The following is a 27,469-nucleotide window of genomic DNA, read 5'->3' as shown; positions in this document are numbered from 1 at the left end:
TTTAAGGCAGGTAACGTATTACAAACACGGCAGTTGTGGTGTCACATTCGAGAACACGTGAATCAGCAGCAGGAATTTTTAAACCAAATTTATTTTCAAATGACTACGTAACTAGGTGGAACTTAAAAAAAGTAATTTCTTTTCATTTAGAAAGAAGTGATGGAAGCCGAATGTGTAACTGTTGTGGTTCACTCTGGAGATATAACGTTCCTGTGCAATAGCTCCCCCTGGGAAGTAAAGCTACGAGTTTTCTGCTACGAAACACGGGCATCGCTGATCTATTAATTAAGGAATTTTATGGCCTTCGAGCGTAACTGTTTTACTACATGCTAACCCAAATTCGTAAATAAACACCGCAACTGCTGTTCTGTAGAGTTCTTTAATGTTAATAGCGGAGACGTAAAAAATGAGAGAGAGCGAGAGACAGAATTGCAGGTAATATTTCCAAGAGGCTTTGAAAGAGATGCATTACTTGGGAGGTCTATATAAAAGAGAACGTCCGTTAATTAAAAGGTATCTGTTAATGGTGAATAGGTAATCCCGGTAGGATAAGCTAACTGAAACGTACCTGGTAATGAACTGTACATAAGAGAACTCCCTTTTCAGAGTATGTCACTTTAAACGTTATCAGCCAGTATATGGACAGGTATCACCTGATAATGTTCTAAGCATGTAACCAATAAAGCACTGTACGGAATAGCAGCTGATGTGTTGATTTACGAGGTTATAATTTTGAAATTTGTATATCGGACTTTTGCAGCAAAATTCGGCATGTGGCAAGTGATATTACGAATTCATTGTTAAAGGTGCACGCTGTATTAAGGCGTAACAGAATGGAACGGCCAACTTTTCAGGGCTTATTATTCACACATTTAAAGAAAATATGTATTGCATGTATGTGGATCTGGAAATTTCCACTTTTCCCTACAGCCCTACATAGTATTTTAATCATGGGAGGCACATAGGAAGGGAGCGTACGTAGCACATAAACGTTTCAAGTTCCTTCTTTGTTATATCGGTGTAAGTTAATTGTAAATACCATGAGTCTCTGAGTGGCAGATTCAGCGCCAGGTGGTTAGGAAAGGGTAGCCGGAATTTTTCGTCTTCGCTTTCTCCACGCCTGAGCCAGTAATTTGTGGAGGGGTTTGGAAGTTCTTGTTCGGACTGCGAAACGGTAGAGATTACGTACTCCAGGGAGTCGTCAGCACACCAGAGATTAAGTGTGACTGTGGGTTGATTCAAGCGTTTATGGTAGCAGTAGCAGTGGGAGTTTTGTACAGTTCATGTAAGAAAGCGTTATGTGGTATGCTGATACGTTCATTTTCTGACTCTTGATTATGACTGATGTATTATTAAGAGTGTAGGATGGAAATAAAGCATTTACGTACCGATGAGCGTATATTTCATTTTATGATAATGAATTAAGGATGGGTTCACTTTTTTACTAGTACACAAATTATTGTTTTGTTTTATCATCCAAAAATATCTCGCCACAGTTGTGGCATCCTGAGCGGTTTTTTCTAATTTTATTTTCCTGAAATACATACATAAAAATTATGGTTAGCTTGGGGAATGTGAAACATCAGATTTTGTTGTTATTTCGATTGTATATGCACTTTACCTTTTATTTTACATTGTGTGTGTCTTGTAGCTGCCAACCAAAATCAGTCACAGGTGTAAATTAGCACAACATTTCTTCTGCAAAGATGGAGGATGTTGGAAAATAGTGTGGATTGAATTTTGGTTTATTATGCAAGCTTTGAAATCTGTGCTCTGGTAAAATTCATAGCATATGCCTGTTTTTGGCTTTACCGTTGTACTATGTTGAGTGTTGTTTTATCATTCTTACCTTTTGTAGTATTTGGCTAGTTCTGAGCTGTGACAAGTTCGTTTTCATGTACTAAACGTGTTATTCTGTAGTTGAGCTCAACCTGCGGACATCGGAAAAAGTATTGTGAAGCTTAGCTCCTGCGAACTATTTGCCATAGCATCAGCAAGAGCATCATATACGTAAATTTGTGCAGTGAAACGTGTGTCCACGCCACAGGAACATAGCAACACGCAGTATTCACAAACAGGCAAAAGAAAACATAAGTAAACACTGTTAGAATACGAAATATAGGGTATGAATAACAAACGACAGGAAATAGTTCACCATAACTAAGCTTCACAGAACTTTTACCGATGTTCACAGGTTCAGCTCAGCTCCACAAGAGCACGTGTGTTACATTAAAACAAACTTGTCACAGCTCAGAACTAGCCAAACACTACAATGGTAAGGCCAAAAACGGGCATATGCTACGAATGTTCCCAGAACATACATATTAAAGATTGGATAATAAACAAAAATTCCAACAACCCTCATGTTTTTAGATGATATGGTGTGCTAATTTAGACCTATGACTGACGTTGGTTGGCAGCCACAGGATATATACGAGGGTTGTTTGGAAAGTAAGGAACGATCGGTCGCGAGAAGGAAACTACAGTGAAAATCAAAACTGTTTTCTTTCCGCATTTAGCTACACCTTCCAGGCACTTATCTGCATAGTCGCACTCTAATTAGACATTTGTCGGAGTGTTATACCAAATTTCCAACACCATCGTCATAGAAGGCAGCCGCCTGTGCTTTCCGATAATTCTCTACGCTGGTCTATAGCGCGTAGCCTTGCGCCCAAGTGTTGTCTTCGTATCTAGCGTTTCATGTTTCACGACGAGCCAATTAGGGCTGTGTTGTGAGTGATCGAACACTTCCCATCGAGAAGGCTGCAGGAGCATCTTCACTACCCCTGCAGAGTGCGGCTGAGAATTGCCATGAAGAAGGAAGTGCGTGGCAGTTGTGTTAGGTGGGCTGCATTCATTAAGGCGAAGCCTTTCAGCGGGCCCTTCTACTTGGCGGGAGATATTGTTGTTCTAGGCAGCTTTACTCGCTCACAACTGAAAAGAGCTGTTTGATGCGATCGACGGGCATACTAGACACTGATCAAAACCTCTGTGAAAAGTCTCTTCGGATTTTCACAGTGGTTTCCATTTCGCGACCGATTCTTCCTCACTTTCCGAATAGCCCTCGTACAATGTAAAATAAATGATAAAGTGCATATGTAATTTAAATAAGAACAAAATCTGAAGTATCATATTCCATAACCTAAACGTAGTCTGTATGTATGAGTTTCAGGAAAATAAAATAAAAGACCCACTGAGAATGCCACAACTATGGTGAAACATGTTTGGGTGATAAAAAATAACAATTGTGTACTTGCAAGAAAAAGGCCCATTCTTTATTCATTGTTATTTGTCTGTAAGCACCAGAACTGAACTGAAGACTCTAATAAGATACTCTATTTTATCCTTACAAGTGCGAGGAACATGTCCCGAAAGTTTGATCGCTACATTTTGTTGCACAATTTATAGAAAAGAGATGCAAGTGAAGCTTGGACAAGGGGAAAACTAGATAATGTTCGGTGGGATAGCTATGAGTTTTACAGCCACAGGGGAAGTACAATCTGAAGAGCTGGAGTCTCGTTGTTTTATTGCTATCAGTCAATTCTTTGTATTAGTTTTCTGTTTGTTCTGGTTTTATAAGCGTTTCGCAACGGGAATGGCATGACTGGGGAAGTACGAAAATGAGTGCTATCGAATATTTCTGATAAAACTATTAAAGTGGTGTTATCGTATTTGGTGCAGCTAGCGTACTACGAATGAGTCCTTTGTACCAAAGCAACTTATGTTTTCAAGCATCGAGATCGACTGCAGAGCAAGGTGGTGGCGCAGTGACGCTTCAAATCTTTGTATGTTCATCCAGATTTAGGATTTCCGTGGTTTTTGCCATGGAGCGCACAGCCACGCAAATGCAACGGGCGGCTACCGCTGCAGAATAAGCCGTAACTGCAACGTAGTTCCGACGCGTTCCGCCAGCCGGCACTAGAGGCGTTTCCCGCCAAACATGAAAGCAGCCGCGGAAACACACGCGCGCAACCCCTTTTTCCGACGCGGATGGTAATACGACGACATCACCATCCGCCAATCGGGTATCGCCAACGGCCGCCAATCCTCACGACAGAATCCGCGGAGGAAGACTAGAGCCGCCGGGTTAAACAGCCGGCAGGAAAGGAAACAGGCGGATTTCGACCCGCCGCGGACCGCCGCCAGGAGGAAACATCGTCGCAGCCTGATCGACCAGGTGCCCGTCTTCAATACGCCAGTCTTCGACCCGGAAGCGGCGCCCGTCTAACTGCTCGGCATCCGTTGGAGAGCATCGAGGCAGCACTACCAAGGAACGTAAAATCAGTTCAGTTATAAAAGTCAATTTTATTAAGGTTGTATGTTCTACATCTACATACATACTCCGCAATCCACCATACGGTGCGTGGCGGAGGGCACCTCGTACCACAACTAGCATCTTCTCTCCCTGTTCCACTCCCAAACATAACTAGGAAAAAATGACTGCCTATATGCCTCTGTACGAGCCCTAATCACTCTTATCTTATCTTTGTGGTCTTTCCGCGAAATGTAAGTTGGCGGCAGTAAAATTGTACTGCAGTCAGCCTCAAATGCTGGTTCTCTAAATTTCCTCAGTAGCGATTCACGAAAAGAACGCCTCCTTTCCTCCAGAGACTCCCACCCAGTTCCTGAAGCATTTCCGTGATGATCAAACCTACCAGTAACAAATCTAGCAGCCCGCCGCTGAATTGCTTCTATGTCCTCCCTCAATCCGACCTGATAGGGATCCCAAATGCTCGAACAGTACTCAAGAATAGGTCGTATTAGTGTTTTATATGCGGTCTCCTTTACAGATGAACCACATCTTCTCAAAATTCTACCAATGAACCGAAGACGACTATCCGCCTTCCTCACAACTGCCATTACCTGCTTGTCCCACTTTATATCGCTCTGCAATGTTACGCCCAAATATTTAATCGACGTGACTGTGTTAAGCGCTACACTAACAATGGAGTATTCAAACATTACGGGATTCTTTTTCCTACTCATCTGCATTAATTTACATTTATCTATATTTAGAGTTAGCTGCCATTCTTTACACCAATCACAAATCCTGTCCAAGTCATCTTGTATCCTCCTACAGTCACTCAACGACGACACCTTCCCGTACACCACAGCATCATCAGCAAACAGCCGCACATTGCTATCCACCCTACCCAAAAGATCATTAATGTAGACAGAAAAGAACAGCGGACCTACCACACTTCCCTGGGGCACTCCAGATGATGCCCTCACCTCCGATGAACACACACCATCGAGGACAACGTACTGGGTTCTATTACTTAAGAAGTCTTCGAGCCACTCACATACTTGGGAACCAATCACATTTGCTCGTAACTTAGTTAGGAGTCTGCAGTGGAGCACCGAGTCAAACGCTTTCCGGAAGCCAAGGAATATGGCATCCGTCTGATACCCTTCATCCATGGTTCGCAAGATATCACGTGAAAAAAGGGGGAGTTGCGTTTCGCAAGAGCGATGCTTTCTAAACCCATCCTGATGCATGGACAGCAACTTCTCTGTCTCAAGGAAATTCATCGTATTCGAACTGAGAATATGTTCAATAATCCTGCAACAAACCGATTTTAAGGATATTGGTCTGTAATTTTGAGGATCCGTCCTTCTACCCTTCTTATAAACACGCGTTAGTAAATTTTTGGGTAGGAGAAAAGCCTTTTTATTTTCCAAAGAAGGTTATCTGGTAAAATTAAGTCGTGTCCTGGCTACACCTAATAAAGCAAATTTTACTATCACGTGGATGTTGATCAGTGTATATAACAGTTTCCCTAAATCGTTTGGAGAGAGCATGGCCTTCTCCAGCCTTTGCCAGTCCGAGCCTGTGCTCCGTCTCTGATGACCTCGTCGTCGACGGGAAGTTAAATCTCAGTTTCTTACTTCTCCTTGTTCCTGAATGATAACAAGAAACATCGCTTACGCGTGACCACTGTGCAGGGGAAGTGTCTAGTCGTAGCGCAAGGCGGTGGGCGGCGCCGGCGGCGGACTCACTTGGGCAGCGTGACGTTCGGCGGAGTCTTGGGGAAGCAGCGCTGGCGCAGGATGCCCTGCCACAGCTGCACGCCCACGATGCCGAAGATGAAGAAGACGAAGAAGCACAGCAGCAGCACGTTCCCCAACATCGGCAGCGTGTCCAGCAGCAGCATCACCAGGATGCGCATGCCTGCCAACATCAGCACACCGGCGCCGTTACCACGTGACATGGCAACAGGCAATAAACTCACTCTCCGGTCCTGTGTTTATAAATTGGTTAAACAAAAGTAATCTATAATCGTGAAAAAGGTTAATAACTTACAGAAATATTTGATACAGCACTGAATGCAATACATCTTCTAGATTTATTCCTGTCTAATACTGTCAGTTACTGACGTTCCCGCTAGGTGACGTGCGCGAATGAGTCATCCAATAATCATCTGGAGTCGTATAATGGTGCAGAGCGTGCACAGAGTTATCTGTTGTTTCAGGAATCCAAAGCCGCTGCTATAGTTCAGAGACAACTCAGGACTAAATATCGCAAGCTACCACCACAGAGGCAAGTTGTTTTAGTTTGTATAATCGTTTCACCGAAACTGATGTGTACCACACAGGACGCTGGGTCAGGGTCGGCCAATAGTCACTGATGTAGCATTTAAACAAGCTCGGTGGTCATACATTCGTAGTCTGGGTAAATCAGTGAGGCGTGCCAGCCTAGAACTGAATATGCCTAATGTTACAGAGTGGAAGGTATTACCGAAACACCTGTCATTCAAATCCTACGAGTTGGAACTATTGCAACCTTTAAGAGAAAGTGACAAAGAAAACGAGCTGAATTTTGTATAGAAATGTATAACAAAATACGGACTGTAAATTATTTTCTTAATAAAATTCCGTTCAGTTACGAAGCCACTTCCATACCTGTGGTAAAGTGAATCGGCATAATGTCCGGATACAGGATGAGCAGTAATCTAACATGTATTGGGCTCGCCTAAGATAAATATTTTGTGTCGAAAGACGTCAAAGTTTACGGTTTAGCTGTAACTGGCATGTCGTACGTGGACAAATTGAACATTATCTAATGCCTCAATTACAACAGGATATAGACACAGAATTGATTTTCCAGTAAGGTGGTGCGCTACCACTTAATTGTCGTGAAATTGTAGCACATCTCCGTAGGAATGTGCCGACTTGGACTGGGCGTGGTGGAGCAATATTCTGGTCACCGCGAATACCTCATTTAACCCCAACGGACTCCTGTGTATGGGGCTACATTAAATATAAAATCTCTGTTCCTCCGCTTCCGGGTAACGTTGACGAACTGCGAAAACGATTAACACAATATTGGTATAATGGACGATCACCGTCGTTATATGCAGTCTTGTGCACTATTTTCAGTGCAGTACACGTACAAGGCTATTTGGGACAAGAAACAAAACGCAATGACTCTATAATGAGTCGAATGACACCTTGGATTCCTTCTACCAAAATAACCTCTCAAAGTTTTTACAGTGGCGTTCTGGTTCACCACATGTATGAGGCGTAACTTTTCAAAACATATAATGTCACAGAAAGCAAAATTTCCAGAAGTGGCGAAAAACATGTCACAAAAAATATTTTGTTTACTTCTTCGGACTTTAAACAAAATACTCAGTCAGAGTTGTTCATAAAAATGTATTTATTACAATTTTTTTTACTTTCAAGATCTGAGGACTTTTGTGATGGACTAAATGTCGTTTCTTGTGTTCTATTGGACAATAAGCCTTTTGATGTAAGCTTATGTGGACATAATGCATTTTGATTAGTTCAGATTTACACAGAATTGGTAAATACTCTGTATTTTTTTGAAAATTCACTTTATCATACTCAATAAAGCACCTTAACACCAAAAGTAGAAACAAAAAAATTAGTTTGCTTCGTTTCCAATGACAGTTTTCACATTGTACTTCCAAAAACACGCTCGTCTTCTAAGAATCACAAACAGTATCTTGTGCAATAAAGTCATTACAAAGAAGGCTGATAATCTAGATGAAAAACTTAAGTAGCAAGCAGTACATCATTTTCTCTCCGATATTTCCCAAATCTGAGGTTTAATAGTTTTTCTCAAAAATGGTTCAAATGGCTCTGAGCACTATGCGACTTAAATTCTGAGGTCATCAGTCGCCTAGAACTTCAACTAATTAAACCTAACTAACCTAAGGACATCACACTCATCCGTGCTCGAGGCAGGATTCGAACCTGCGACCGTAGCAGTCACGCGGCTCCAGACTGTAGCGTCTAGAACGGCTCGACCACACCGGCTGGCTGCACAAAGATGCTTTAATATTTAAAACCAATCCCAACTGGTCATTGTTGATCACTTTGAAGGCTGTCTTCAGTTTACCAGTCTTATATTGTAGCAAATGTAGCTTGTTGTTGTTGTTGTGGTCTTCAGTCCTGCGAGTGGTTTGATGTAGCTCTCCATGCTACTCTATCCTGTGCAAGATTCTTCATCTCCCAGTAGGTACTGCAGCCTACATCCTTCTGAATCTGCTTAGTGTATTCATCTCTTGGTCTCCCTCTACGATTTTTACCCTCCACGCTGCCCTCCAATGCTAAATTTGTGATCCCTTGATGCCTCAGAACATGTCCTACGAACCGGTCCCTTCTTCTTGTCAAGTTCTGCCACAAACTCCTCTTCTCCCCAATTCTATTCAATACCTCCTCATTAGTTACTTGATCTACCCATCTAATTTTCAGCATTCTTCTGTAGCACCACATTTCGAAAGCTTCTATTCTCTTCTTGTCCAAACTATTTATCGTCCATGTTTCACTTCCATACATGGCTACACTACATACAAATACTTTCAGCAACGACTTCCTGACACTTAAATCTATACTCGATGTTAACAAATTCCTCTTCTTCAGAAACACTTTCCTTGCCATTGCCAGTCTACATTTTATATCCTGTCTACTTCGGCCATCATTAGTTATTATGGTCCCCAAATAGCAAATCTCCTTTACTACTTTAAGTGTCTCATTTCCTAATCTAATTCCCTCAGCATCACCCGACTTAATTCGACTACATTCGATTATCCTCGTTTTGCTTTTATTGATGTTCATTTTATATCCTCCTTTCAAGACACTATCCATTCCGTTCAACTGCTCTTCCAAGTCCTTTGCTGTCTCTGACAGAATTACAATGTCATCGGCGAACCTCAAAGTTTTTATTTCTTCTCCATGGATTTTAATACCTACTCCGAATTTTTCTTTTGTTTCCTTTACTGCTTGCTCAATATACAGATTGAATAACATCGGGGAGAGGCTACAACTCTGTCTTACTCCCTTCCCAACCACTGCTTCCCTTTCATGCCCCTCGAGTCTTATAACTGCCATTTGGTTTCTGTACAAATTGTAAATAGCCTTTCGCTCCCTGTATTTTACCCCTGCCACCTTCAGAATTTGTAAGAGAGTATTCCAGTCAACATTGTCAAAAGCTTTCTCTAAGTCCACAAATGCTAGAAACGTAGGTTTCCCTTTCTTTAATCTTTCTTCTAAGATAAGGCGTAAGGTCAGTATTGCCTCACGTGTTCCAACATTTCTACGGAATCCAAACTGATCTTCCCCGAGGTCGGCTTCTACCAGATTTTCCATTCGTCTGTAAAGAATTGGCGTTAGTATTTTTCAGCTGTGACTTATTACACTGATAGTTCGGTAATTTAAATGTAGCTTAATACAACAAAATAAAATAAACTAACGGACTTAATTCATATTTATACATTCATACCAGAAGGAAAAATGGTATTTGTTGTATTTACTACTTTTTACCGGCGATTTTTGAAGGTTTTAGAACGAATTTTGACGGGAGTTGATTATAGGAGTTCGTAGAGCGGGTCAAAAAACATATGATTTCATATCAAAAAATGGTTCAAATGCCTCTGAGCATGGGACTTAACATCTGTGGTCATCAGTCCCCTAGAACTTAGAAGTACTTAAACCTAACTAACCTAAGGACATCACACACATCCATGCCCGAGGCAGGATTCGAACCTGCGACCTTAGCGGTCACGCGGTTCCAGACTGAAGCGCCTATAACCGCACGGCCACACCGGCCGGCCATTTCATATCAGACTCGAGTTTGACCACCAGTGTACATCAAGTGTTTTGAAAAGTTGGTCATTTGTATGTAGCTGAATTAATTATGCACATGAAAACATCTCTTGCAATATTTTCTTTACCAATAGACTTAGTCAGTAATTAACATCAGAGTTTATTGGTGATCAGACTGCTATATACCATGTCATGCAGAGGCTCCGCGCAGTACAGTGGTGTCTTTTGGGTTGCCTGAATAGCAGGCGTTAAGCACCGAGTTCACGTGCGGCTGAAATCGTAGTATGGTGTGGTCTACATAGGGCGACACGTTTGCGCCCTACTTTGTATCGCCTGTCGTTGGGCGGAAATAGAGCGTTGCTTGGTATCATTCTGCCCGCCTGGTATTTACATGGGCTACACAGCCCGACAAGAAAGTCAGCTGGAGAGTCATTCGGTGGGTCTACTTCTGGAGCCGACGCTCAGGTTTCTAGTTACGGCGAGTGCCAGCAAACTGTCTGCAACCTGTCTTCAATGGTCACCGCTGATGCAGTAGTTCGCCGCTTCACGACTGGATCTAGAATAATTTCTTGGAAGTGTCTACAACCGGATTGGGACCTTGATTCAGAGTGATAATTGGCAAATTTTGTACCTGACGTAGGATATCTTTCAAACGGGAGTTAAATTTCGTATATTATTCATTACATAATAAATAGTGTAAACTCCGACACAGTGACTCAGTAGTTGTGTCAGTTGTAGGCGGCTTGGTAGAGCAGTTATTACCGCCTTTGCGGGTGCTAAATGTTGTAGTACGCACAGGCCTAGCAAATCCCCTTGTTAAAGCGCACCGGCACCCTATTTCAGTGAAGTAACGACCCTTGGAAATCAGCTATGGAACAAGCAGCTACGTTGACGATTTCCTAGTCTAAGTTGACCACATACGGCGGATACATACAAGGAAAGGTATGCCACATCCAGTCGATGACATTTGCCAGCTAGCGTCGTTCACTACTGGAACTTTTCGTTCAGTTTGTGACCATCGTTCATTTAGACGAAGCAGCTCCATGAAATCTATGTAATACGATAATAATTTTACGTATCCGTTAGCTGTTCGTGAGCTACGGGTAAGTAGCGATTGCTCCCTAAGTATTGGTTACATTGAAAAGTGTTACATAAGCTATAAATAAGGCGAATCGTAACTGCAGAAAAATATTACTTAGCACAATAGCTAAAGAACAGTTTTCACTGTACTTATTATTCACAAAATCAACAAAAAAGTTAACGTTTCAACGAGCCACTGGAGAACTTCCAGATATGGACATGTTACATTTGCTGCATGTTAAAATTACTGGTACTTCTATTATTATTATTTTCATTGTTATTTACTTCTGATATTTCTTTGTTCAATATTTTATTATTATGCTTTTCTTGTGATATTTACTACCTTACATTATCGATAGAGAAAGTATACATAGTTAAAATTAAGTAAAAACTGAGGTCTAGTTTCACAGTTTTTCTTCACATGTGATGAGCAATACATCTACATTCTCGAGGTTTACCATTCATTCAGCATTCAGACCTGTATGACTGTGCACTAACATAGAATTACTAACGGGAATTACCTGTACCAAGTCCAAAACGTGGAGAACTGGAATCGTTATAACCAGTAATAAAATGATCGCCCAAATATAGAACATGGAGTGTCAAAAAGTTCCATAAGTTTTTCGCGTCGAAATAGTTGGAGGTATCGAAATACCTCTAGAGTGAAATGAATTTAGGATTCTGATTCAGAAGTTGAGATTAGAAAAAATGACTTTTAGATTAAACTGTGAAACTGAACTGAAGCAGATAATGACATTAATTAAAAGTATTTGCGTCCAAGTTCAGGTCAGCGGTTGTTACACAACGTGATAAAACTCCCATCCACTGCCCCAAAACGGTAGTTGGTTTTACGAAATATGTCGCACGTCTTTTGCTTTCAGTTAATTTGGATTCCTGTAAAGTGTTGTAACTACCTCGTAGAATCGTGTTATGAAGTCATTTCACGCACTGTCAAGGTTGTAAAAAGATGCAATACAATAAAACGAACATCATTTTCACAGGTGTACCATAAAAATCAAAACGTGCCCAGTCTATATATGACAGACAAACTGTAAGCTTACTCGTCTGTGCCTGCCTATGTCGCAAGAAGGAACCATATCAATCACGGAATGCTAAATGTAGATTCGATTACAGAAGTAGTTAAGCAATAGCTGGAGACATGTAATAAGTCTTTCGACACAATGTAAGCTCTATTTCAGTGAAGTCACCGGCATAAGCATGAAACAATCAACCACATAAAAATTAATCTAATAATTTACTCTTTTTAGTATGGTAATGTTTAGGTTACATGCAAAAATATTGGCTAGCAGTGAACAGGATGCTTGAAATGATTAATGACACTAGAAATAGAAAGACACTGGGATCAATGAAAATTAAAAAGGCAGTGGGATCAATGAAAATTAGAAAGGCACAGGGATCAATGAAAATACTGAACATGATCAAGAAGCTTTAGTCCGAAGACAACTAAATCTTATAAATATGTATTGGCTACAGAGTAACTTACGCAAAGAAAATAATGAAACTATTACGAGGCCATTGATTACTGAACTTATATTGTTGAATGAGTGGTAAAAGACAAAGGTCAGTGCCACTCATGGGAACATTTGCACAGCAAAACAAGCCCAGCATGGGTCTATTTTAAAAAAAAAAAAAAAAAAAAAAAAAAAAAAAAAAAAAAAAAAAAAAAAAAAAAAAAAAAAAGTGTGTGGGGGGGGGGGGGGGCCACCGTATGCACATTGCACCAGCACGATCACCAAAGGTAACGTACGAGTCAAATTTGAGAAGGTGTTTTCAGAGATGTGGAGGAGACAACTTTTGGAACACATATACGACACGAGAAGCCGCGCAGTAATCCAACAGAAAACTGTATAGTAACTATGTCTTAAGAATAAGAACGAATAAAATAATCTTACAACTAAAATACAATAAGGTCATTGGCGGTTCTTCTCCATCGATGTTATGCAAGGCAGACGAACAAAAGGTGGCGGATAGACCAAGGACATTTGTCGTAATACTACAGCACTGTTCGCGTATTATCGAGTTTATCTTCACAGAAAACAAACACGACTCCCATTTAAGCAGAAAATTAATTCCGAACAAAAGCAGTTTGAACTGTATAATCGCTGAAGCGCTACAATGAATGTAATAGATATAGAAGTTTCCTGAATTCAGTGCAGTGAATGCTAGATCACAAAAGTAAGAAGGGAATCCTCATTCGTATTATATAAAATAATTGCATTACCGTTCCTGAAACCAATCAAATCGTCTCATATCTTTAACTTAGTTTTTCACTGTTCGGTTATAATGAGAAGTAAACGAACTGTGATTTAAAAACCAAATAACAAAAAACAGAAATAACTGACTATAGAATTTGCTATGCATTCCTGAATGTAATGTAGCTAGAACAACATGGTAATATGAAGCAGGCTGATGTTGAAGATATGAGTGTTCGTGGAAGAGAGTCTGGAGACTAAAGAACTGGAAGACCTAAACATTGATCATTGTGGCTTCATCGCCAGAAGAAGAGATACGCAATACATTAACAACATACACTGACTCTCTTACTGTTGGTTTATATGTTAGCACAACAGCAAGTGTAACAGCCTCTTACGTTATTCACTTGATGTCACTTATACGATAAGTAGTGAATGCTGTCACTGTTGGACTCTTAAAGTAGAGTTCTCTCAATCACAATCCTGTTCCCTACTGCCGTGAACAGAGCACTGGAATCTTTAACAGTGTGCAAGCAAATGGTGCTGACTGTCACACTACCAACGATGAAAAAAATATAGACATGTTCCAACGGTCGAATCACACAAGCGATTTCCGGGATTTGAGCATTCACGTCAAGAAATGATGTCGTCACCCTGTTCAGCGTCACGGTTCTGAATTTGTTTGCGACGCGGACGGGAACAAGAAGTGAAATGTAATTCGTCGGCAGGACTGGCTCCCCACGGCCACTGGCGCCAGTTCGCTTCAATTTCCCGGCTGCATTATGCAGGCAGGCCGCCGGCGCCTTGTTGCTCCCGCTGCCCCGGGAAATGGAATTCGTACGGCTCTTCCCACAGCCGAAACTCCGAAACTGGAGTCGGCACTTTCTCTCTCGTTCCGGAATAATACCTGCTGTGATCGTGGTACGAGCGAGAAGCTGACCAACGCGGGACACAGATGCCTTCCGGCAACAAACCACTGTTCACGTATTCACAGGAGAGAGTGCGTTCACACATATAGACAGGTAGTTACGTCACCGTGTTGAAAAGTTCCGCCGGCCGCGGTGGTCTAGCGGTTCTAGGCGCTCAGTCCGGAGCCGCGCGACTGTTACGGTCGCTGGTTCGAATCCTGCCTCGGGCATGGATGTGTGTGATGTCCTTAGGTTAGTTAGGTTTAAGTAATTCTAAGTTCTAGGGGACTGATGACCGTAGATGTTAAGTCCCATAGTGCTCAGAGCCATTTGAACCATTTGAAAAGTTCCTTAATACCGAATCGAAACTCGAGACAGTGTTGTTGAAATAGTTACACGCCACATACAGCACTGAATAAATTACAGTACCTCCAGGTGGAATGTGACAGCTGGTGACTCGAGAATGGGCCAGTAAGTGCAGTTGATATGTTCAAAGCCTTGCAAGGGTATGCGCAGAAGTGTTCGGATCCAGTGAGATACACTATCTGATGAAAAATACGCAGGCAACTATTAATGGGCATTAATATGGAATTCGACCACTCTTTGTCTTTATGACGGCTTCAGCTGTGCCAGGGACTATTTCAAAGAAGTGTCTGAATGTCTGTGGAGGAATGTCGGGCTACTGCTCTTCAAAATCTGAAACCAGGGAAGGTAGTGATGCTGGACACTGTGATCTGAAATGAAATCGACTTCCTAACTCTTTGCGAAAGTGTTCCATTGGAAAGTATCAGACATGGCTGCTTGATTCTTTCACCATCCAACTTGAAAACGAGGCCCGCCAATTAAACTTTCTTGACTTGACGCTTACAATAGAAGATAATAAAATGTCATTCAATAATTTTCGTAAAGAAACATACACCGATGAGAATGTAGCTGCGCCTTCCATTCATCCACAGTCTCATAAAAACGCCTTCTTTTATTCAGCTATTCACCGAGCTACTTCCATTCCACTTTCGAAAGAAAAGTTCAACGACGAAATCAATTTACTCAAAACGATAGCACTTAATAACGAGTATAAAGCTAGCATCCTTAAAAAGATTACTAAAAGAGTTACTACGCTCGACACCTCTATCATTGAATCCAACACAAAAAAATATTTCTCTATTCCTTTCGTGGGGCACATCTCCTATCAGATCCAACGCCTTCTTCGTAATAAATACAACTGCAACGTTGCATTTTCTGTCAATAATAATTTGAAAAAAATCTTCATTCATAATTTAAAATTGATTCGTTCCCCTTTAGAAACTTCTGGCGTCTATAAGATTGTCTGCGACATCTGCTCTTCTTGCTACATAGGACAAACAGGACGTGCCTTTAAAACCAAATATAAAGAACACCTTTTAAGAAAAAATGGCACTAGCCCCCAAAATTCGTCTTTTGTTCAAAAGTGGCTCTGAGCACTATGGGACTTAACTACTGTGGTCATCAGTCCCCTAGAACTTAGAACTACTTAAACCTAACTAACCTAAGGACATCACACACATCCATGCCCGAGGCAGGATTCGAACCTGCGACCGTAGCAGTCGCGCGGTTCCGCACTGCGCGCCTAGAACCGCTAGACCACCGCGTCGTCTTTTGTCGACCATCTTCTAATTACAGGTCATGCGCCTAAAGCTGTTTGCGATGTCAACATTTTGCACACCGAGAAGAAAGGACGTAAATTAGACATTGTGGAAGAATTATTTTTAGACATCTTTCTCGAAGTGATAGTCTTATTCTCAATGAACAGCTGCAGTTACGTAATAAAAATTTCTTCAACGTTAGAAAGCTGTTATTTCACATTTAATTTCGGGTCTCCTTGTGCAGTGTACCGAAACGTTTTTTTTCCGTCTAAGTTAATTCATAATTTTTCGTTTATTAAATGTTTTATCGGCTGTATTTCATATTATATCGATTTCTACAAGCTGTGTCATTCAGCCTTTACCATATTTTCTATAATGACGTTTTTATGCTTCAATCTGTACTGCTAAGCTCTGATGCAGACAAAATGTTACTTTATCTGTCGCTGTTAAGCAAAATATTACTTTTTACATTATGTACTGAAGAATATTCATTACAATTTTCGTCTGTCTACACCTGAATGTTAAGTAGCCAAGTTGTACCTGCGGCTACCAGATGGCACTCTCGATGCAATGTCATGTTCACCTGCCCGCACTTGTTAACGCGGATGCCTCAGTCTGTTGCAAGCTGTGGCTGTACAAGTACGAGCAGCCCATAGTGGCTCGCTTTCACGCATTCATTTTTATATATTTTGTGACTAAAGCTTTTCTGGCCTGTTAATTATTTTATATGTGACATGTAAGTACTGCCTCTGTCTTTTATTGATAGTCAGTCTTACACTTTTTATATAAGAAAATGTGTCTTTTCCTATAGATTTGTAACTATGTTATAGGCCATTTTAATTGTTTTAAATCTGATGAAGGCACTCTTAGAAGTGATGAAACCTGGCCAATAAGCCTAAACATAAGTGTTCCATTGGGTTCAGTTAGGACTCTGGCTAGGCCAATCCGTTTCAGGATTGTTGTTGTCCAAAAATCATTGCTTTACTTACAGTGCTTTATGACATGGTCATACTGGCACAGTAATCATCGCTGAACTGTTGTTCTACTGCACACAGTACACAGCGCTGTAAAATGTATTCTGCTTTTAATGTTTTTGTAAGCCCAATAAGGGAACCATACTTTAATCAAGAAAAACTCACTCATACCGTAACACACCGCTTCCTCCGTACTTCGCTGTTGATACGAGACGTGATGCTGCCACACGAACTTTTTTCACAAAAAATTTCCTGTAACTAATATTAAATCAGAATTAAAAAGACTAATCAGAACAATTAAGCCCAACCAGCTAATGAGATGTATCACCTGTGACTGCCAGTAGTTAATCAATGTATTTTACATTCTTTTACTGTGTTTGGGTCATTAAAATAAAGGCCACTTTAGAAACATCAAGTTTAATTTTAACCAAGCATGTGTGGTTAGATCATGCAGACCAACAAGAGAGTCGCACCCCCAGAAGGGCCCAGCCGTGAGCTGTAAAGGTCAACAACACATGCCTGAACAGCTCTACTTTGAGGGCTGCCGCATGGTATCCATCATTGGAGTGACAGTAGCCTCCTCTGCAGGGCCACCAGCGTGTGGAAGGAAAAGAAATGCTGTTTTCAGCTGGTTCAGGAAAGATACTTTTGTGACCAAAACGTAGAAAATATGACTTTCTTCGAAATATACCTCCTCCAGGAGATAAAGATCGAAATTCGGAATGAGAATCCACAGTCAAGTCTCCTTTGTGAGCGTGAAATGCTGCTGACCACTAGCACTACAAAAACCAAATGTTTAACAAAATGTAAGAACTGCCAGGACTGGCTAACGTAAATAAATTAGGAGCTAGAAAAAGAAACACAGCTGCTCCGTCGAGGACCCACCTCACTTCCTATAGGAAAAGACCGACTTTTGTGTGTTAGAAGGGAATTGAATTTCAGTGCATACGTGAGATTTGAGAAATGTTACCATAGGGTGATTAGATTTATTGTAAGGTTAGGTGTGTTAAAGTCTAACAATGGTGTTAGTGATGTGAAGATCGATGACAGCATGTCATCACCTTACACAAATGCAGGATGCTTTTCAATCTGTATCCCTGGGATTTGCAGTGGGATGATGGAGGCTAGCAGGAGTGGGGTGGTTGTAGGAATCTGGAACATTCTATAATAATTAGTTCTGGAATGCTTTAGTTAATAACTTAACTTTGTCGCCGGCCGCAGTGGTCGAGCGGTTCTAGGCGTTTCAGTCTGGAACCGCACGACCGCTACGGTCGCAGGTTCGAATCTTGCCTCGGTCATGGATGCGTTTGATGTTCTTAGGTTAGTTAGGTTTACGTAGTTATAAGTTCTAGGGGACTGATGACCTCAGATGTTAAGTCCCATAGTGATCAGAGCCATTTGAACCATTAACTTTGTCCTGTTCTCCAGGAACATAACTAATAACAACTATCTTTCTTGAATACAAATGACTCATTGACGAACATTAACTGGATTACACAATAAGCAAGATAGGCTAACACAATTCTGGTATTATGTGCGTAATACATGCGCGTACTAGAGGCTGCGAACCTAGTGCACTGAATGCTATTCTAATCTGACTTCGCTCACGACCTGTAGCTGACTCGGCCAGTGCGATCTGCCAGTCTCTGTCCGTGCCATACGGCGGCGCTGCAAGCGCCAGCCAGCCCAGAGAGGTTGCAAGTGCTGGACCGCTATCGACTACCGCAACCTCTAGCGTGGTGTATAATGTTGAATCCACAGTTAGGATATGTCAAAACATACCAAAGTGAAAGCTAGAAGTTTACAAAGAATGAGCCTTGAAAGAATTTAGAAATGGAAGACATTAGTTCAGAAATGGAGCGACAAAAGGAAATATTCAAGATGTACGTAGATACTAGGGAGCTGTGGGAAACAGCATCGCAAACCGAGAATAACATGGGGAACAAGCAGGATCACGTCCATATTAATGACGATGTATGCAAAGTAGAATTTAGCAGAGATGACGAGAGTAATATGTAGGGGAAATTCAGAAACAAGATTCAAATGGTTCAAATGGTTCTAAGCACTATGGGACTCAACTGCTGTGGTCATCAGTCCCCTAGAACTTAGAACTACTTAAACCAAACTAACCTAAGGACATCACATACACCTATGCCCGAGGCAGGATTCGAACTTGCGACCGTAGCAACAGCGCGGCTCCGGACTGGAGCGCCTAGAACCTCACGGCCACCACGGCCGGCTCAGAAACAAGAGCTCACAGGGATGCAGCTCAGAGCGATGCCACTTCTGAGTCCGCACCTCAACTCCTTATAGAATTTGAAATACAGAACCTGCACTTTTCAAAGAAAAACGGGGAAGCACGATTTAAGAGACTGTAACACCGAAAATGCACATAAAATACCTTCCGTACCATCAAAAGATACTGCCATTTAATATCCGTTGATAACTTGTACTGTGCTTCTGATTCTGAATCTGTAAGCTGTATTACAGAAACTATATTTAGTAATTAATCAATGTAATTTTGTATTTATTTCTGACTGTATACAATTGATTGTAATTATAATGAAACTATTATAAATTTCTTGGTAATACCTAAGGAAACTTTATTTAATATATCGACAGCAACGACGTAATGGCAGTAGCTGTGCTGTTGTTATCTTTGCGTATGGAGACTCTCTGTCGCGTTGCAAGCAGAGGGGAGGCAGAGCAGCTTGAGTAAAGAAAGTGCGGAAGTGTTCATTGGGGGGTCCCGCCGACGCGGCGTGCACTATGCTTGCGCCAGTGCAGACGCGCCTGATTCGTTAATCCGCGAGTATTGGGAGCACGATAGCAGAGGACAGGCGGAGGAAGCTGAAATTCTAACTAGTGCCTGTCCCGTAGTTATCCACGGCTCTGGAGACGACTCGGGGTTCTCAAACAGTAGCAGCAGCGACAACTGCAGCTCAGAAATGTCTTCGTCGTTTGCACAGCTACAACATCGTACGATTGTTAACTGACAGATATAGGAATGTAGAGGCTTTACCCAGATCCATTTCTTTCACAAAGCATGATTAACATGCAGTAGTTAAAAATTGTAGGGCACCTGTGTTGTTATTGTCCTCAGACATTATTACCTGGCAGGGTCCTTTTCTTTTCCATGCAATCACCGTGTGTTGTAAGCATATGAAAACTGATTAACTGCTTACTGCCAGTTTCGTGTGTTTGATAATGACCAGTTTCAGTCTAAATTGTCTGCCTCAGTAACTGTTCATTCTTGTATTGCATAAGAGAGGCTAAACTAATTTGTAAATTTTAGTATTAACTTCATTCAATTAAAGTAACGTAAAGTTTCACTGGCAAAACTGATAACTGAAGATACAGCACAAATTAAGAGTCAGCAATTTTATTTATTCTCTATTTAGCTTAGCGAGTGACTCCTCATGGATTGGTATGTATTTTATTGTTATTTTAAAAGTAAAATCAGTTGCTCATTTGCTTAAAGTCAATTCAATTGAATCTTTCAATAACAATATGTAAATTGCTTGCCTTTTTCTAAAATTTATATTACGTCACCCTGAGGTTAGTGAAAGTCATTTTTTTACATAACAAAGATTAAGTTAAGCCAGTCATTTATATAACCAGTAACTCCATTTAACTTTCAAAATTTATTATTTCAGAACAAGCAACTGCAAACTCAGTGCTTCCTGATTCATTTATTTTCTCGTGAACTGTTGTGCTGTGGAAAACCTTCAGTTGCACACACCAGTAATTTATTTGCTTATATATCGTTCCTGCTTGCCTGAGTACCCCTTCTTCTTGTTATTTGCTAATTAGAGCAAATGCAAATGAGCCATTCGTTATCGAAAAAGAGAGATGATATTTATGGTGGGGAATAAAGTTTTGCTACGGCCAACGAAACATTGCTCACCCCAGTGTCGTAGAATAAGAAACAGCGCAAAGCCACAAGTCGATTGGAAACCATCACATTTCCCATATCAAAGTATTCAGAGAATGAGAAACATCGAAGAAGTCAGCAGAGACGTGATACAGTTTCAAGTCCGTTGTAAGAAAATGCAGTAGTAGTAATTAAATGAAGTTATCCTATGAAAAATATAAGAGTTTTGAAGTCATAGTAAATGAGATTTTTCTCATGAAAGAAGTTCAGTTGTCATCAGAAGAAGTCAGGAAGATGGCGAGGGAGACACATCAGTGTAACATTAAGTGGATCATTGGCTGTAGTTGCCCTGATGAAGATTGCATATTGTTTTTGTTTTGTTTTGTTGTATGTTCAACAGATGTGACAGAGCATTATGCGAAAAGCCAAGGAGCCTCTTAAAGGTCGCACCAGCTACATACTGGACGGAGACATGGGAGTGGAGCAGATGTCATCCGGAACGAGAGGGCTGGAACAAGTATGAGGTGCCACTGCTAAAGACTCTGCCAGGCACATGCACACAGCAGACCGTCAGACAGTTGGGGGAGCGTGCCAGGGGTTGCCGCTTCTCAGCGTAAACGGCCGTCTGAAGCCAGACGCCCAGCGGATTACCCATCGCTGACAAAAGAATCTGCGACGCAAGCAGCCATCTCAAGGGGACTGACGGCTGGGTATCCTGAGGGCTCACCCACGTTAAGAAACCGGCAAGAGCCAGCCGCACTGTTTACATACAAACGATGATATGAGAGGATTCCATGCAGCTGTCAACAAATCACTACACGATGTCCGAGTGAGCCTTACTGTTGTTTTCAAACCTAAAGAACACTGAGACTGTGTGTTTACACTTAATGAACAAAGAGACTGTGTCTTCATACCAAACTAACTGTGAAACTTTCTGTTGTGAAATGAGAGGAGGCTGCTTGCCGCTTCTCAACTTAACGTTAATCACAATCCGAAATGTTCAGCAAGAGAAAGAATATTAGCCACTCAACGTTGATGTAGCTTGCGACGTTATTTCTGGACGAAAAGACATTGTTGGACACTATCTCTACATCTGTATTTAAAAATATTAGTGTGCACAACTGTGATCGGATCAGAGACTTGGAGTTATTACAGTCACCAACGCTGTGTACACCTGAACTTGTAATCTCGTGTATATGTGTGCCACAATGAAAATATGGAAAGACTCTATGCTGTGGACAATCTTGCATCGCAATCAATTCACCCGTTTTTCAAGTTTAAGACAATGTGCGTCATCCACCTGGACTTATTTCCACGAATGTTGAGCACTGAAAATAATCGCGTACCCCTCGACCCAAGACTATGATTTTGTGGCGGTGTTCGTAGCGACAAACACTTGGCTGTAGAAATGGCTTACGAAGTCACCGCCACATTTTTAATAGCGGGCCGACCGGTCCGCTGGAACAGTAAACAGAAAGATGAAAGCCCAAACACTCAGATTAAATAAAAGTCGGTACTTATCTTTATTGATAAAGATACAGAAACACAATAGGGAACTCCGTGTCTACAGACATCTGTCTAGTTCGAGTCGGAGCGGCTAGGTCAGCGTCGGCTGACGACAAACAACAACTCTGCTGCGATGAACACACAACTGACTAACAAGTACACAATTCGGTGGCGAGTATACAACTGAGCGGTGAATACAGAACTGTCCTAGCGCTCGCGACTCCAGCGCTTAAGAAGCCAGAAGCCAGCGGTGGCGCGCGCAGACTTGCGGCGATTTCCTGTATCGCTGGCGCTGCTTATACGGACGGCGTCCGTACTTTGATGCTGCCAACCTTTTGGCAGCGGGCTCGGTTGGCATTACTGGCTAGGATACAACATATGACATCGTGTGTGTCAAACTTGTTTTGTGCCTCACATAAAGACCAGTTTTGTGTGCTTCTTTCTCAGGGACATTTCATTTTGTACTTTGTGTGTTGTACCACCTTTTATGTGACAGAGATTGACCTACATATCTTGAAAGGAACTTTATTGTTGATTTTTGTAAATTTTTATTGTTTTAAAATGTGTAACCATGATCACCTGTGGAGAACTAGTATGCTGTAAAGTCTAACTCCACTTGTACGTATCTTTCTTCATATCAATTTATATATTATTTATAAACGTGTACTTCGTTTCATACACTGTGACACAAGTGTGATTTGTAAATTGAATACTGAATTTTGTGTTTCGTATGCTTAAGTTGACACTATCTCGAGCAGAGTTTGTGATTTATGTTTCTCGTTTTCTCTTTCAGCATATATATGATTTGAATTTTCTTTCGTTCTGTAACAACTATATTGCTATATATCTTAATTCACTGTATAATGATGTAATTTTTCAAGATTTTTCTTGTTGTTGTTGTTGTTGTGGTCTTCAGTCCTGAGACTGGTTTGATGCAGCTCTCCATGCTACTCAATCCTGTGCAAGCTGCTTCATCTCCCAGTACCTACTGCAACCTACATCCTTCTGAATCTGCTTAGTGTATTCATCTCTTGGTCTCCCTCTACGATTTTTACCCTCCACGCTGCCCTCCAATACTAAATTTGTGATCCCTTGATGTCTCAGAACATGTCCTACCAACCGATCCCTTCTTCTGGTCAAGTTGTGCCACAAACTTCTCTTCTCCCCAATCCTATTCAATGCTTCCTCATTAGTTATGTGATCTACCCATCTAATCTTCAGCATTCTTCTGTAGCACCACATCTCGAAAGCTTCTATTCTCTTCTTGTCCAAACTATTTATCGTCCATGTTTCACTTCCATACGTGGCTACACTCCATACAAATACTTTCAGAAATGACTTCCTGACACTTAAATCTATACTCGATGATAATAAATTTCTCTTCTTCAGAAACGCTTTCCTTGCCATTACCAGTCTACATTTTATATCCTCTCTACATCGACCATCATCAGTTATTTTGCTCCCCAAATAGCAAAACTCCTTTACTACTTTAAGTGTCTCATTTCCTAATCTAATTCCCTCAGCATCACCCGACTTAATTCGACTACATTCCATTATCCTCGTTTTGCATTTGTTGATGTTCATCTTATATCCTCCTTTCAAGACACTGTCCATTCCATTCAAGTGCCCTTCCAAATCCTTTGCTGTCTCTGACAGAATTACAATATCATCGGCGAACTTCAAAGTTTTTATTTCTTCTCCATGGATTTTAATACGTACTCCGAATTTTTCTTTTGTTTCCTTTACTACTTGCTCAATACACAGATTGAATAGCATCGGGGAGAGGCTACAACCCTGTCTTACTCTCTTCCCAACCACTGCTTCCCTTTCATATCCCTCGACTCTTATATCTGCCATCTGGTTTCTGTACAAATTGTAAATAGCCTTTCGCTCCCTGTATTTTACCCCTGCCACCTTTAGAATTTGAAAGAGAGTATTCCAATCAACATTGTCAAAAGCTTTCTCTAAGTCTACAAATGCTAGAAACGTAGGTTTGCCTTTCCTTAATCTTTCTTCTAAGATAAGGCGTAAGGTCAGTATTGCCTCACGTGTTCCAGTGTTTCTACGGAATCCAAACTGATCTTCCCCGAGGTCGGCTTCTACTAGTTTTTCCATTCGTCTGTAAAGAATTCGTGTTAGTATTTTGCAGCTGTGGCTTATTAAACTGATTGTTCGGTAATTTTCACATCTGTCAACACCTGCTTTCTTTGGGATTGGAATTATTATATTCTTCTTGAAGTCTGAGGGTATTTCGCCTGTTTCATACATCTTGCTCACCAGATGGTAGAGTTTTGACAGGACTGGCTCTCCCAAGGCCGTCAGTAGTTCCAATGGAATGTTGTCCACTCCGTGGGCCTTGTTCCGACTCAGGTCTTTCAGTGCTCTGTCAAACTCTTCACGCAGTGTCGTATCTCCCATTTCATCTTCATCTACATCCTCTTCCATTTCCTTAATATTGCCCACAAGTACATCGCCCTTGTATAGACCGTCTATATACTCCTTCCACCTTTCTGCTTTCCCTTCTTTGCTTAGAACTGGGTTTCCATCTGAGCTCCTGATGTTCATACAAGTGGTTGTCTTATCTCCAAACGTCTCTTTAATTTTCCTGTAGGCAGTATCTATCTTACTCCTAGTGAGATAAGCCTCTCCATCCTTACATTTGTTCTCTAGCCATCCATGCTTAGCCATTTTGCACTTCCTGTCGATCTCATTTTTGAGACGTTTGTATTCGTTTTTGCCTGCTTCATTTACTGCATTTTTATATTTTCTCCTTTCAGCAATTAAATTCAATATTTCTTCTGTTACCCATGGATATCTACTAGCCCTTGTCATTTTACCTACTTGATCCTCTGCTGCCTTCACTACTTCATCCCTCAAAGCTACCCATTCTTCTTCTACTGTACTACTTTCCCCCATTCCTGTCAATTGTTCCCTTATGCTCTCCCTGAAACTCTGTACAACCTCCGGTTCTTTCAGTTTATCCAGGTCCCATCTCCTTAAATTCCCACCTTTTTGCAGTTTCTTCAGTTTTAATCTACAGGTCATAACCAATAGATTGTGGTCAGAGTCCACATCTGCCCCTGGAAATATCTTACAATTTAAAACCTGATTCCTAAATCTCTGTCTTACCATTATATAGTCTATCTGATACCTTTTAGTATCTCCAGGGTTCTTCCATGTATACAACCTTCTTTCATGATTCGTAAACCAAGTGTTATCTATGATTATGTTGTGCTCTGTGGAAAATTCTACCAGGCGGCTTCCTCTTTCATTGCTTAGCCCCAGTCCATATTCACCTACTACTTTTCCTTCTCTCCCTTTTCCTACACTCGAATTCCAGTCACCCATGACTATTAAATTTTCGTCTCCCTTCACTATCTGAATAATTTCTTTTATCTCATCATACATTTTATTCAATTTCTTCATCATCTGCAGAGCTGGTTGGCATATAAACTTGTACTACAGTAGTAGGTGTGGGCTTCGTATCTATCTTGGCCACAACAATGCGTTCGCTGTGCTGTTTGTAGTAGCTTACCCGCATTCCTATTTTCCTATTCATTATTAAAGCTACTCCTGCATTACCCCTATTTGATTTTGTGTTTATAACCCTGTAGTCACCTGACCAGAAGTCTTGTTCCTCCTGCCACCGAACTTCACTAATTCCCACTATATCTAACTTTAACCTATCTATTTCCCTTTTTAAATTTTCTTACCTACCTGCCCGATTAAGGGATCTGACATTCCACGCTCCGATCCGTAGAACGCCAGTTTTCTTTCTCCTGATAACGACATCCTCTTGAGTAGTCCCCGCCCGGAGATCCGAATGGGGGAGTATTTTACCTCCGGAATATTTTACCCAAGAGGACGCCATCATCATTTAATCATACAGTAAAGCTGCATGCCCTTGGGAAGAATTACGGCTGTGGTTTCCCCTTGCTTTCAGCCGTTCGCAGTACCAGCACAGCAAGGCCGTTTTGGTTATTGTTACAAGGCCAGATCAGTCAATCATCCAGACTGTTGCCCCTGCCACTACTGAAAAGGCTGCTGCCCCTCTTCAGGAACCACACATTTGTCTGGCCTCTCAACAGATACCCCTTCGTTGTGGTTGTACCTACGGCACGGCTATCTGTATCGCTGAGGCACGCAAGCCTCCTCACCAACGGCAAGGTCCATGGTTCATGGAGGGGAGATTTTTCTTATGTTGCTATATCTTAGCCTGCATAATTTCGAAAATGCGTGGATTCAGTGTCGGGAACTGAAGTGAGAATGAGAGATTAATCGATGTTTTAAAGGATGGAAATTTCGACTGTGTATAAGTAATCAGTGCTTGATTGAACAAGTAAAGTAATACTATATAGTTTATGAAGTCATTTAATGTCAGTGTGTGTCAGGCTAGGAGCTAAGCTGTAACTTCAGTTTTAAGGAGGAGTCAATGAGTTGTTAAATGGTACATTAAAGGACCCTGTTGTAAAATTGACTTGACACCACCAATAAAAGAGTGAGTGGAAGTAAAAAAGTGAGTGGGTGATGGTTTTGAGGGTTAATTAGTAGTAGAATAAAATGTTTTTGTGTACTCTTGGGAAAGTCCAAACCCCAAACAGTGCCTCAAATGAGCTCATAATCTCAGTGCCACATAGACAAAATCTTTTGATGCGCTTATCCTTTAACAAGTTCCTAGTGCAACTGCATCTGAACGAATTTAAAAGAAAGCAGGAGTGGGTGCTGTTACGTGACTATTTTTCCCAAAACTGTCCCATAACTAATGTACAATCAGAATTAAAAATTAAGCGTATCACAACAATTAATGCCCACTGATAATGAGGTGTATATACGTACTTGTTTTACATTCTTATACTGCATCGCATGGTTCAATTTAAATAAGAAGCCTATTTCGGAATATAGTAAGCTGAGCTACAAGCAGTCGGGTATGGTTAGGTCAAGCAGGCCGACAGGAGAGGGTTACCTCCTGTCGAGTTCCCAGATGGGAGCAGCTGTGAGCTACTCCGGTCAACACCACATGGCTGACCAGCTTTTCTTTGAGGAGGTGCCCTGTGGTGAGGATGGCTTACAACACGAACGTGGAAGGAGAAGAAATGCCAGTTCTGGCAAGAGCGGGAAACGCTTTTGTGAGCAAAACATAGAGCTTTCTCCGATATGCATTTCCCCCAGGAGATAAAGATCGAAACGTGGAGCAAGAACCCACAGTGAAGACACCTTTGTG

General features: G+C 41.3%; 1 protein-coding gene across 1 annotated transcript in view; it reads right to left on the bottom strand.

Moving 5' to 3' along the window:
• Window positions 1-27,469, bottom strand: part of LOC124775227 (voltage-dependent T-type calcium channel subunit alpha-1G-like) — a 790,960-nt gene that overhangs the window by 615,017 nt on the left and 148,474 nt on the right. Inside the window, exon 4 of the mRNA XM_047250065.1 lies at window positions 6,001-6,172. Coding sequence (XP_047106021.1) covers window positions 6,001-6,172 — 172 coding nt within the window. The remainder of the gene's footprint in view (window positions 1-6,000; window positions 6,173-27,469) is intronic.

This window comes from Schistocerca piceifrons, chromosome 2, assembly GCF_021461385.2.
Source record: "Schistocerca piceifrons isolate TAMUIC-IGC-003096 chromosome 2, iqSchPice1.1, whole genome shotgun sequence".
Lineage (NCBI taxonomy): Eukaryota > Metazoa > Arthropoda > Insecta > Orthoptera > Acrididae > Schistocerca > Schistocerca piceifrons.
Note: the sequence above shows the minus strand (reverse complement) of the source record. Positions and strands in the feature narration are given on the sequence as shown.